A 13,240-nucleotide genomic window follows, 5' to 3' on the forward strand; every position below is an offset into this window, starting at 1 on the left:
TCCTTAATTAATTCAAAATAATGTGTTTTGAACATTTGCTTGGTTTATTTTTATAATTTTTCTTGCCTTAAACAATTTTATAGAAATAAAATAATCAATTAAGTGTTTTATGAAATCACTGGAAAGATCAATAGGCTTTGGCACTCTTCCTCACTTTGATGTGACCCACACTACCATCAGTCCATCTAGATCTGTAGGCTTAACTTTGTGTTGGCTTAGTACAGAGCACCAGCAAGTCAATGAAAGCTGCAGTTTCTCACATTCTCTAAGAAATAAACTTCGTAATGCTAACCCTATAAAATGGGCTAAAGGAAAAGTAGAAAGGAAAGAAAGAAAATAATTTCTAATCTGATTCTAACATTAAACCACCTAATTTCCTGCCTAATCTTTTAGACATGAAGGCCATACAGACAAGGCCATTTTAAGAGCACAGGCTGGATATCAAGCATGCAACGGCAGATTCTGCAGTTAGGCATGTGCCCAGAGCTACTGCAAGCTTGTTGTGCAGCAGGTATTTCCCAGCCCCTTTAGGCATTTTTCAGATGATGATCTCAGCTCAGAACCAACAGCTTAACAAAGCATGGAATTTGGCATCAGAGCAAAATGAAAAGTATGGATTTATCATTTTTGCCCAATTTTAACCTGGGCACAGCCTGCTAAAGATTAAAACAACAAAGTACCCGATAAAAGTTACAGAAGTTTAAGGTGCCAGTGCAAATGAAAAGCTGTGATTTCTATCCTATGATGGCATTTACACAGTACTGTCCTTTTGCACATAATGGGCCTATCTTATTTAAGTGCAGCTTCATTTTGGCACAGGATTTTGTCTCCTTAAACTTTAGAGCACAAGAAAAATTATTCTCCAGCTTAAATATTGTATGCTTATGGAGGAAAAAGAAAGTTTTTTGCTTCTGCCATCTCTTTACATTGAACCCTTCTACTTCATATGTCTCATTCATCCTTTTGAGGGACAAATGAAGGACTCCTAAGGGGATACTAATCTTGATGTGAACTCTCCAAACTTACATCACGGGAAGTGGTCAAGTTCTTACTGTTTTCCTCTCCCAGAAATGATTTCATACTGTGCATGATATTATCTTTTCGCTGTTGCCGAAATTTCTTCTCCTCATCACATAAAGCCATGCTGAACCGGAGATCAGTTGAAGAGCTATTTTGCAAAACAGACAGGCTTTAACAAAAGGCATAATTCAAAACATAATTAAAAATATCACCTTTGGAAATGAGTGGTTGTAAGACTAAATTCCTCATTAACCTACATAAGATAAAATAAAATAAAATAAAATAATGATTATTCACGTGACAAGATTGCATTAGCTGATTCCATGGAGTGATGGACGCAAAGAACAATGGCACACTGTGTCTTTAAAACATGCATTTTATATAGAAACCTCATTGTTCAAATAGTAGTGAAAACCAAACACAAAATATGCAGCTTCTAGTGCTATATTATGTGGTCTTAAAAAGACCTAAATTAAAATATAGCAAGTGAATTCACCACTCACATACAATTACAAACTTACAGGCTAGAAATTTGAATTCTCTGCTTATCCACTGAACAATGAACTGCAATGAAAAATTTTCATACATTCCTACTAACATACACTCATCTTAAGTTAGAGGTTCATGTTAAGGTAGGAGAGGGTAATTTTGACTCTGTATCCATTCAGTCTTACAATCAAAAACTGTATGGATGTCAGCACAAATTGTACTGGCTGGCCACAGAAAAGACTAATCTATTTTCTCCAGCTTTTTCCCCATATTGTGTGATCAAAAATATATGAAGGGCTGCGTAAAGACCTCAATACTGTACTTAAATAAAAACTACAACTTCAGCTCTCACTTCTTATTTCAGGTATCAAGGCAGGATAAACAATCGGAACTGTCACCTCATTTGGACTAGTTAACTCACAGAGCCTGTATGTCATTCAAAGGGTTTGAACTAAAATACCTCCCAGCAGCACTGCCTCTAGCAGACAGCACCAAGGAGGTGTGTACAAATTCATCCTGGTATCTGCCTCATTGAAATTCTCATATTTACAAAGATGAGCTAAAAATGTTTGCGGATACTTTGACATGTAATCAAAAGGCAGCATTTTTAAGAGTCCTTTATGGAAAACACACAATGGCAAAATGGATCTATTTAGGCATAGATAATAATTCCTCAGATTTTTTAAAAAACTATTATGTAATAAAATAATGGGATTAAGAAAAAGGGGGAAAAACACTGCCTAGAAGCAATGTTCCATGAAGGTATATATGATACCATGAACAAGAGGTCCACGCAGAATCCAAAATTTGCGCAGCCATCCGAGAATAACAGAGCAGAACTTGATCAGATCCTTTTGTTTAACGTATTTCAATGCCTATTGCCTAAGAGCAGCAAGACATAGCCAAGTATCTTCTGTTCATTTAATGTCAGAGATAGGAAATACTTGTAATGCACAAGCCCTGGAAGGTTTAGGGGTGGTCTCAAGGACCACCCACATATGCATCTTTACTGGTACAAAATGATGAGCAGAAATTATCCCTGGGCAATGTTTGTCAGTCTCTGAAGTCATTATGAAAGAGTTCTATATTTACAGTTACAGTGCTCACCACTGCTATTTATGGTTACAGACAAAAAAAAAGACTCTTTAAATGCCTTGTTCCCAGTAATTAGTTTTTAGACTTAAAAGGTATTTTTCTGATTATGCCTCAAGGTCATTTTTGGTCTTTCACCTAGATAGGCTAAGAAAGAGGGAGAAAGACAGCTAGAGAGGAAACAAAAATAAAGGAGAAAAAAAAAAAGGTAGGCATCTGCTTAGCTTTACACATGGTGAAATCCTGGCCTTACTGAGATCTTCACCTTTGACTTCAGCACTACATGGTATTAACATTCAAATACATTTCATGGGCAGCTTTGTAATGAGTATCCATATATGCTGAAAGTTAATGTGAGATGCAAAGTTACCATAGAAGGTAAAATAATGAGGATAACAGCTGAACCTGATGCCTGTGAGTTTATTAGAGAAAAAGCCCTTGAAAAGGAAAGCACTTAGCATAAACCAGGATGAGAAATTCATATACAATGGCCTTGTTTCTGAAAATATTTGGAAAGGGCACACCTCCTAATACAAGTAATGGTGTTTAAGTCAGTGATGGAATTACAATGTGAAAAGAACTCTCAATTTTAAAATTTCCTGACTTTACAGTACTTGGTATTTCTATATTAAAACAAGGAATTTTTGCACTCTATACCTGACATGTTTTAAAGAAAATTCTAACGAACAGAGTAAAATAAAAAATACCTTTGCTGCTAACACATTTTCCACCTTTTTTAAAAAAATATGAGATACTTACCATACTTCAAGGGACAATTCCAAAATAATTTCAGTGACCTAAACAAGAAATATTTAAATATGGTTACACCACTTACAGAGGGAAAAAAACACAAATACACCTGGAACATAAACTAACTATTGCTATCAGAATTTTTCTTTAAATCACTTTTTTTAAAGGGGGACATTTCTGAAATACATGAATGAGTTTCTTTTCTACAGAATTTTTTTTTTTTAAAGTACACAGTGTGATTCGAAAATCCACCACTACCACTGAATACAGTAGAAAATGCTGCTAGGTGCTGCTAGGTCCTGACTTTCATTCATCAGATCCCATTGTCTTGGCTTTCTTTCACTGGCAATCCCTTTTTGAGAGCGCTATTAATCTTTGGCCTGAAGGGATCTAATTGTCTTCACACACTTAGGATCCTTTGTTTCTATTGCCAGCCACAGTCTATCTTCCACTTGCTTCCCAGTTCACTGGGTAAACTTCACACTTAACTTGTACCTGAAACAGAGACTTGTAAGGGAATGACTGGTCTGTGTTCCACATGAGCCACCAAGTGTCTTTCCACAGTTAAATATGCTTAAATTATCAATCAGGAAGAGTGATTGCTTGCAAGTTTCTGAAAGATACAAGTAAACTAATAAATGTCACTACATTAACGATTTCACTTGGAGACCACAGAGAACTACCTGACCCATAAGCTATGGGTTGGTCTCCTCTGCCTTTCATAGAGCACTTACAAGGGGTTGCCTGCACGCAAAACATAAAAAAATGAAGGTTAACGCACCAATTGCACGCTAGGCAAAATCCAAGAGTACGAGGTTGCTAGAACTAAGACAGAATGGACAGACATTTTCATCTCCCCAAGCTCTCTCATATGCAATGGTCACTGACACATTGGTACAGCCTTGTGGGAGTGTAGCAGACTCACACAGTGTCTTGTTTCACCCTGCCTCTAGCTATAAACGGATTATCCTCCTCATTTGTGGTATGTGATCACTAGGAACAGAGCTAGAACACCTCAGACTGAACGTTTGCTTGACACTTATACGGAGTAGTTAAGGATATGGAAGTGCAAAGATGCCTCTGGCCTCTCATATCTCGCGTACCTGCCAACAGGCCAGGTAAAATCTGGCACTCCTCTCCTGCCCTCTGAAATGGGAATTGTAAATGAGGTAGTGTATTAACAGGGTGGTGGGAGAAAGAAAAGGCAAAGAAATAACAAAGGAAGAACATGAAGAAACAGAGTGAAGAGTCATTTACGGAAATACTTCAAAGACAGGGTAGTAATTACATTATTCCAGCACCTGATATTACTAATTTAGAAAGCACTTCAGAAACCATGCAGTGATCCAATGGTTCAAAAAAAATGTACACACACAGTATTAAATAAACCCTTGAAGTGAAACGTTCCAATAGGGAAATAGCATGCCATTTTCTATACCTTATACATACTGCCACAGAAATCTCAGGAATACATGTTGTGTATGCAAATTGTCTACACTGGGCTCAACCTGACTTGATGTTCTGTTACTACTTCCTTATAAATTTGAGAGTGTATTTGGCTTTTTTCACTGATTTTTTTCCCCTGTGTTCTCTACCAAGCTTTGCTGAGTGCTGATGAGAAGTTAAAGCATATCTGTTATGTGGCAAGGCCTTATATTATTGGCACAAGCTTTGTAAACTGTGTTTTCAAACTATTCATCAGCTCTTTCTCACTACCTCACCTCATACCTGGCAGAACCAGCCATCTGCAGTCAGCCCACACTCTGGAAGTCCAAGAGTTACTGAAGCACTTAGTGAAATAAATATGCGGAAACTCAAAAATATGCAGTAACTTTAAAAAAAAAAATAAAAAAAATTAGGGTATCAAAATTCCAACTGCCCTAAGGCTACATCTAATTAAATACTAAATCTTACATATTAAACTCTCTGATTTCCAATAAATAGGCCTTAACCAGTTGTTTGCTGTAACCACACTTTCATTATCACATGGAAGACAGCAGAGCAGTCACAAATCAAGACCTCTGACCATATAATAAACCATAGTCCAAAACAGAAATGCAGACAGAATTTATACATATAGTATATGGATACAATATATATATAATATAAAGATAACCAGATGTGATGGATATGACTATATGTACTGAATTATGTTCAGAATGCCCTGTGATACACTATTCTAATAAATGACAACATTTTAATACGTGCAGAACAAGCTCAATTACACACAGATTTAAAAACAATTTCCAGGAGTTACCGTGCAGGCAGACAATCCCTGTTAAACTGGCTCCATCTGTTTTGTATACGTGTTTAAAGAGAATAATCCAATTAATGCGTTATTGCACGTTAACTAGGGTTGTGTTACAACAAGCCATTTATTGAAAGTTAAACATCTAATAAAAAAGAATTTCTGTTAGCTTTCTGGAAGCCACAGGCATCAGTAGTAGAGGTAATATACTGACCAGCAAACTCTACATAACCTCTCAAGCTAACAAAGACCATTAAACTAAATTGAAACAAGTGGAGCAGAAACTGGTTTAGCAAACGGAAGTTTGAAACTAGACTTTTTTAAAGAGAATTCTCTCAGCAGGGACACTAAGGCATTCAGTGGCACTGTTTTTCTTAACTGTCCCCTCAGCAGGGCTGTAAGAAGATAAATACAGTGCCTTTAGGCCAGCACTTTGTGTTTAACCACGGGCAACAGTGAATGCTTGGAAAACGCTTCAGAACAGGGTATGCAGAGAACAATCCTCACCTGAGATACTCCTACCCATGCCCCCAAATATTCAGCTATTTCCCGATTGAAAGGCTGCCACCCTTACCCCCTCCATGATATATTCTAATCCCTTCTTGAATTCAAAACTTATCTCTATATTAAGAAAACAAACACATACATAGTACTGAGGTAGACTGATGGGATCAGAAATAGTCTTGTATTTCCTTTCAGCTAGAAACATGTACTTCTAACGAGTATCAAGAGCAGGCCTAATGTTTTTCTTATGCTTCAGCAAAATGAATGAGGGAATACTCGAGTAACATCAAACTCAGTGAGAGTCCTTAGGACACATCACTTAGCCTTTACAAGCACCATCCTCTACTGATATGTGAAGAAGATTTATCTAACCAGAATGTGGCACACATAAAATTCAGACACCTGATAAAGGTCTGAAATATGGTACGTCCTGGTCTACACAATAGTTTAGGTCTTTCAGTTCAGGTGCTCTTTTAAGAACTTTCCATCATGTTCAAAGCTGCACCAACAAATGCAAAGATATGAAAGTTGCAACTTACATCATTGAAAGTTAACTGGACCTCCTTCTTCTCTCCCAGTTTTAGAGAAGATATAGGAAATGTAGATGTGCCAAGAGTCTCATCCATAACGTAATTGGCATCCATCAAAGTAACCTAGAAAAGATATACGGGTATTCAAATCTATTTTGAAAAATCCCTTTTTAATTCCATACAGCCTATGCCTAAAGTAAAAAAAAAATTATATGGAAAAGTAATAGGCCCAACCCAGTTAATGCCCATGCCAACAGACATGTTCTTTTAAAACAGGATAAGCTCATGTATAGTGTAGGTGGCACCTTCAAGGCAATCAGTTGCATGAGTATGACAGTATCATTTACAAAGGGTTTTTTATCCTAGCACCCGTCTGTCAGTAGATTTCACCATCTTTCTAAGCAGACATAGTAACTTTAAATTATACGTATAAAATATGCAATTACTTCAAAGTTCCAGTTAGTAAAACTTCTCTATGGAGAAACTTATATAGTTTTAAATGCGATATGCCAAAACCCAGCAACTTTTCAGTGAAGACAGCATCCATACATCCTAGCCTTGTATCTGCAGCCCAAGATTTTTTATAGCAATGATTTGGCAAAAAGTGCAACATTCCAAATTACACAAAGCTTTTCTCTGTATCCAGCCAGATCTTCATGTCTTTTCTCATATTCTCCATGTCAGAGCATATACCTTTTCAAAATGTGATACTGTCCAAAGATGTATGTGGATACCGCAGAACACTGTTCAACACTTTTACTCTAACCCATGTGGGTCTACATCTAGCAGTCTTTTTTTTCTCCATGGCAGCCTTCCAAGTTCTGAAGTAAGATATTCAGAAAGAATTTCAAACTAACATTTCCATGGTTTCTATTAAATTTGGCTTATGATTTTTTTTCCACTTTGTGGAATTCTATCTTCTAAAATATCGTATGTTTGCAGCTTGGACCATATCTTTTGCATTAAAAAAAAAGAATCAAGATACAATCACTTGAATAACTAGTTGCTACATCTGGGTTCAGCCTCTTCTCAGCTATAAAGAATCTTCTTCATCCTGTGCCACAAGCAACCCTTTGAAATGATGAACTGTATTTTAGGACACAACTCATTATTTTAATGGCATCTACGTTATTCTGTTTCCTTGCAGAACTTTATGCCCATTGATGTAATCTCTGAGGGCTGTCTTTTAAAACCAATAGCAATAACAAAAACTTCTTAATGGGATTTTGGAGAACTTCTTACACTTTAGAGTGAAAACGGCACTTGGGATAGAGTTAAAGATCTAGATTAAAATAATCTGAGGAGTCAAGAGGATTGTGGAGTCTGTGTGAGCTTGGAAATTCACAAAGAGGTTTTCGGTGGGGAGGTGGTTTCGCATATTTGAATTCTGACACTGCACTCCATGCAGAATCCAAAGCACTGCATGTGTGTACAACAGTGGCAGAACACAAACATCAGTTTTAACCTGAAGACTATACCTTTCACGGTGAAGATATTGTTTACTGTGAACACCACATATGTGTATGCAAATATGCATATCAATCAGGTCCACAATTAACCATTATTACATGGTATCACTAGCTCTTTGCAGGTAATTTTCATGGAATCTTACAGCATGTGTCTCAGAGAACAGCAACAGCCTTTAGTTATTGTAAAGATATATTTCTGAATTCTACTTAAATCAATCTTGTGTCCTGTTACAGGAGATAGAGATTTGCAGAACCTGGCAGTATGCTATGGCCATACTGTGCTGGAAATCAACAGCTTGCCAGCTCATAAAATCCTGTACTTTATAACGACTGCATAAAACCATGCTAAAAAATGAGAAACACCTTACAAAATGTTAGCCAAATTACAAAAGATGTTTTAGCAGCAGGAGGTTCTCACCCTGGTGGGAAATGAGCTAGTCACATTGTTACCACAGAAGGAAGCAAATGAGGCAGGCCTCCACATGGTCAAAAATATCTGAGACCATGTAACAGTAAGAAAGTAATGCCTTACCAGTATCTCAACTTCTTCACATCAGAATGCATAAAGATACAGAGTATAAGAGGTGGTAGTGTTCCCAAGAAGGCAGGAGGTAAGCCATTGGCCACTGCTGTTTGTGACTTTAATAACTTATCCTTTAAAAATCCTTGAACCAAATTTTGTACTCAACAAATTCATACAGTATTAGGGAAGCTGCCTAATGTAACTACAAGCAGAATCTGACCCAGTCTTCACACAATGCCAGTAAAAACAAGGGAATATATTTTAACTATTATTTGTTATTCCTCAGTTTACCATTCCACTTCTCTTTTGAGCATCATTAGAGCAGCTATAGATCACATCAGTTATTTAGCCAGCTGTAGCTCCTGCAGATCTTCCAAAAAAGCACGGGATCTGCAAAGAGAGAGGTAAAACTCTCTGCCCCAGGACTTTTGTTAGAATCCACAAAGTCTTTATCAGGCAAAATTGAAACAATTTTTAGTCCCCATACTGCAACAAAGGCAGCTGATGAACCCAAGTTCTTTTCTTCTTCCTATTTCCATAAACGCTTTTTCATGCAGAAGCCAGAATCATTCCATTCCTCTTTCGAATTCCTGATATCTATTTGCCTGACTTGTTATTAGAAAGCAAGAACTAAGTTAGAGATTTCAAACTTTTATCGAGTTTCATGTGGCCAGTTTGCATGTCTATGACCAAAACATTTAGTAAGAATCAACTCAGGTGACTGTCGCACCTGACCAGCTGGTGGAAGCTATTTTGAGTAATTTGCTTTCTGCAAAGCTGTGAATTCCTGTGAATTCCCTAGTATTGCTGTTTCTTTTGCAGGATGCATATGATAGTTCTTCATGCACCATTGAGCTGATCATGGGATTCTTCCTCCCCGAACTGTAGAACCTACCCCTGTCCCCAAGAACACAGGGAGCCTTGTAGGAAGCACAATCCAATTTTCAGATCTTGAACAGTTTAGCCCCAAGAGATTATGGTTACTAGTTCAATGAAAAGCTTCACAGGCTTTAGCCTCTGTCCCAGTTGGCCAATTTAAACTGAAACTCCATAAGCTCAGGTCAGAAGACTTCATGTGTTAGGGCCATCCCCTATGAAGAACCAAGCTAACAAAGGACTATAGATAACCTTAAATGCTTGCCATGCCTACTTATAAAATAGTTACACTTAACACTCACCTTTGGTACACAACCCAGAAAGGTTTAACATACTGAGACTTAATGGTGGCTTAGTCAACTAGCCTGCACGTGGAATAAGAGTACCCAAAACAACACTGGGTGGGCTACACAGCCCTTGGCTCCAGGCATAGAGGACAGAGCAGAACCATGCTTCTGCTTTCTGTCTCCTCAGGGAGAAGCAGGGAATGGGCAGAGACTTGACTTTACCCCAACCTATTCACTGTTCATAATAGTTGAATCAGTGTAGGAAGCAGGGAGAAAATAATGTATGGCTGATGTGAAGAATAGTAAGCTACTAGCCTTCAGGAGCAGTCCGAGGGATGACTCAGAGGCACATCCTATAATAACTCTCAAGGCTACTCCATGAATAATGCAATTTGTACAACACCTCTTGCTTAGCCCCATGCCTAAAGGCAAAAACCAGCCTTTAATGTTTTAAAAAAAAGTTGTCATCTTGAGACAACAGATGCCATACATGTACAAGCTACTGTTACTTTAATGTTATAGACATTGCACAACTTCCATTTTCACAGATACAGCTCAGCCATGTGGTTTACCTCAAGAACATTCTCTTGGTTGGGGTCCAAAATGAACTCAAAGGTCTCATTCCACACAGGATTCACATCATTATTGAAATGTTTCGTTCTCTTCCTGCAATCAGGAGCGGATGGGATGAACAGCTCCACATAGGGATCTGGAGTGTCAACTACAGAGCAAAACAGATGCTGAAGTTAGGTAAAACTCAAGTTTGGGTTGCAATAATCAATACCATTATGTGAAACCACAGATCACCTCATGGTCTATGACAGAAAAATATTCAGCTATATAAAATACAGAAATATAATGACATGAATCATACATTGATATTAACAATCTCCCAAAAAACCCCAGACATTATGCTTTTAAGAGAGGAGGAAAAAAGCCTTCAACAAACAGAATGGCACAGGGACTGATTCAAGTTTATTTGAAATATGTATGCTTCTACCAGGCAGTGGTAATTATTTTTAAAAACTTTTACCCCTTCCTCTCTTTCTAGCCTTTAATTACTTTGGCTTGTGTCACAGAAGTAAGTATTCCTCAAAAACAGTCTTCAGTTAACGAAAACAAGCAGCTTGGTATACAGTTTTGGATCCTCTTTCACCTTTGCTGGTTTGGCAATCATCAAGGAAGTCAGTCAGACCACTTATGTACTGCTAAACACAGTGTAAGGAGAGCTGTTCAAATCTGAAACCACTGCAATTACCAGATCTTTGTGGAGGTCACCACAGAATCAAGATTTCATTTACGCAGTATATTTGAATAACAAATGCACAGAACACTAACTGAAAATATAGAAACATATGCCAACTATAGCTAATCAGAATTATCAGAAGGAATAAAATACACCTTGACAAAACTCATCTGATGGGTCTAATAATAGCCATTCCTGAGAGCAAAGAATGCATTGTTGGCTGCCCTAAAAATCCCACCTTTCTAACCGGTTAATGGATGTAAAATTTCTCTGTCCAGTGAGGTTTTTTCTGTCCAATGAGAGTTTTTTCTGTCAAATTGCACCAAGGCAGACTTCTCTAAAACATTGCTCAGATGCTTCACAGCAGAGCATGGGAAGTTATTTCTGTCATTTTGGTGATCATGAAAACCCACCTACTCTGCTGTGGTAAAACATGCACATCTTTCCAGCATCCTCTCTTCAAAGTTTGTCCTCTGCTCTAGTGAAACATTTTCAAGCAAATACAAAACCCACCACAAACAAGAATCCTTTCCTTAAAGGTCTCTTATTGAAACAGATTAAAACCCATTACTGTATCTATACCAGGGCAGAACAAAATCAATACTCAAAATGTTTGGCCTCCCAGCAATTCCAGTGGGGAAAATCAGACAGATCTAATGTACCTTCCGATGCCATCGCCAAACATAAAAGATACCAAACTTACCCACAAAGTACTTCAAATATCTCTGGAAATGCAAAATAACACAGAAGGGTCATGCTTTGAACTAAGTATTCCTCTAGCTAAGGAAACTTTAGGGACAGCAAACAAACCTTCTCCTAGACTCAGGCTCCCTCAGTTAAAATTTTGTATGTAAACAGACTTCGCGATTCACAGATTTCACTGTGTGAAGGTTTCCTTGGACTGCTACAATGCTCCACAGACCTTCTTAAGGAGTTTTACACCGTGCTCCGTGTCTGTGGGACTTAGCCAGTTGCTACAATTTAGCAGGTCACACTGCTACCTGTATAATTAACAAGCAGCTATTTAAAGTCAGGGATCAGTGTACGAAGCCTTTAAATAGCAATCTTTATTAGCTCCTAAGTATTTATGTCTGATCTTCTCTCTCATTTAAAGTCAGGGGAACAGGGGGATCAACCCCCAAGTGTATTTTAAATCTGTTTTCTCAGTGTTAGATGTAACTAATTGCCAACCTTTATTGAATATGTTAGCTGCCTTGAATTACTACACAAAATTGTGCCAGAAAGAAGGAAATCAAGGCCCCTTGAAACTAGACAGCAAAATATCTACCAAAATCAGAATTGACAAGATCTCATCTGGTAAGTCTGGATATCAAGCACTACTTTGGCAATAAGCACTACAGACTTGCTCTGCCAAGAAACTGACCTTGCCTACAAAAGCTTGGTTTTTAACCAAAATAATGGTGCTGATCAGTGTTCTGGGCAAAACGTCAATGCTTCCTTTTCTGTTCAATTTTTTTATGTGATTATGTGATCAGCCCTAACTGTAAGTTACAAAATTCTATTGTTTTCTTTTAAAAACAAACAGCAAATGGTTTCTATCTGTATTCAAAACCCTGAAGCATATGGAAACCCCATACCACTGCACAGCTGGCATATAGATGCCATTACTAACTTCCTATCAGACAGACTCCAAATAAGTGTTGAAACAGAAACTAAACCCAAGGCACAGAACAACTAAACTTAGAAAAATCAGTCTTTGTAACTCATTATTGCCAAGCCACCCCCTCAATCCCTGCCTTTATTATCTTTTTTAACCCGAGGCAAAGAGTTAATCATCTGCCCTTTCATGTTTGAAAGTTTATTTTGTGCTATTTTCAATTAAGAAAACAAAAATCTATTCTTTTGTAACTTCCTTCTTCAGATGAAGACAAAAAGTACTGGACGACTGTGTGCTCTGATTAAGATATTGCTATAAGCTATACTGTATTAATGAAAATCTTACTCCTCATTATTATTGGTTGGGGACCAGAAACTAGCTACCAGCAATCTGGCAAGTAATGCAGAAGTATTCACTTAATGTATTTCAAAATGTTAAAGTTATCAAATGCAGATAAAACAGACAGAGTGTGTATCCTTTTGTATAGAGTATTTATTTCTCTTTGTGTTTTTGTTAGTTGTTTTGCCAAGTACGTTTTTCAAAAAAACTAATCTGAAAATGTAAGTGAGAAGTAGCTTGATCACTGCT

General features: G+C 37.5%; 1 protein-coding gene across 1 annotated transcript in view; it reads right to left on the reverse strand.

Annotated features, from left to right (window-relative positions):
• Positions 1-13,240, reverse strand: part of PLA2G4A (phospholipase A2 group IVA) — an 84,674-nt gene that overhangs the window by 33,958 nt on the left and 37,476 nt on the right. Inside the window, exons 4-7 of the mRNA XM_049808661.1 lie at positions 10,361-10,509; positions 6,643-6,756; positions 3,361-3,398; positions 1,027-1,168 (exon numbers count right to left, since the gene is read on the reverse strand). Of these exons, the coding sequence (XP_049664618.1) occupies positions 1,027-1,168; positions 3,361-3,398; positions 6,643-6,756; positions 10,361-10,509 (443 nt within the window). The remainder of the gene's footprint in view (positions 1-1,026; positions 1,169-3,360; positions 3,399-6,642; positions 6,757-10,360; positions 10,510-13,240) is intronic.

The sequence above is a fragment of the Accipiter gentilis genome, chromosome 8, assembly GCF_929443795.1.
Source record: "Accipiter gentilis chromosome 8, bAccGen1.1, whole genome shotgun sequence".
Classification (NCBI taxonomy): domain Eukaryota; kingdom Metazoa; phylum Chordata; class Aves; order Accipitriformes; family Accipitridae; genus Astur; species Astur gentilis.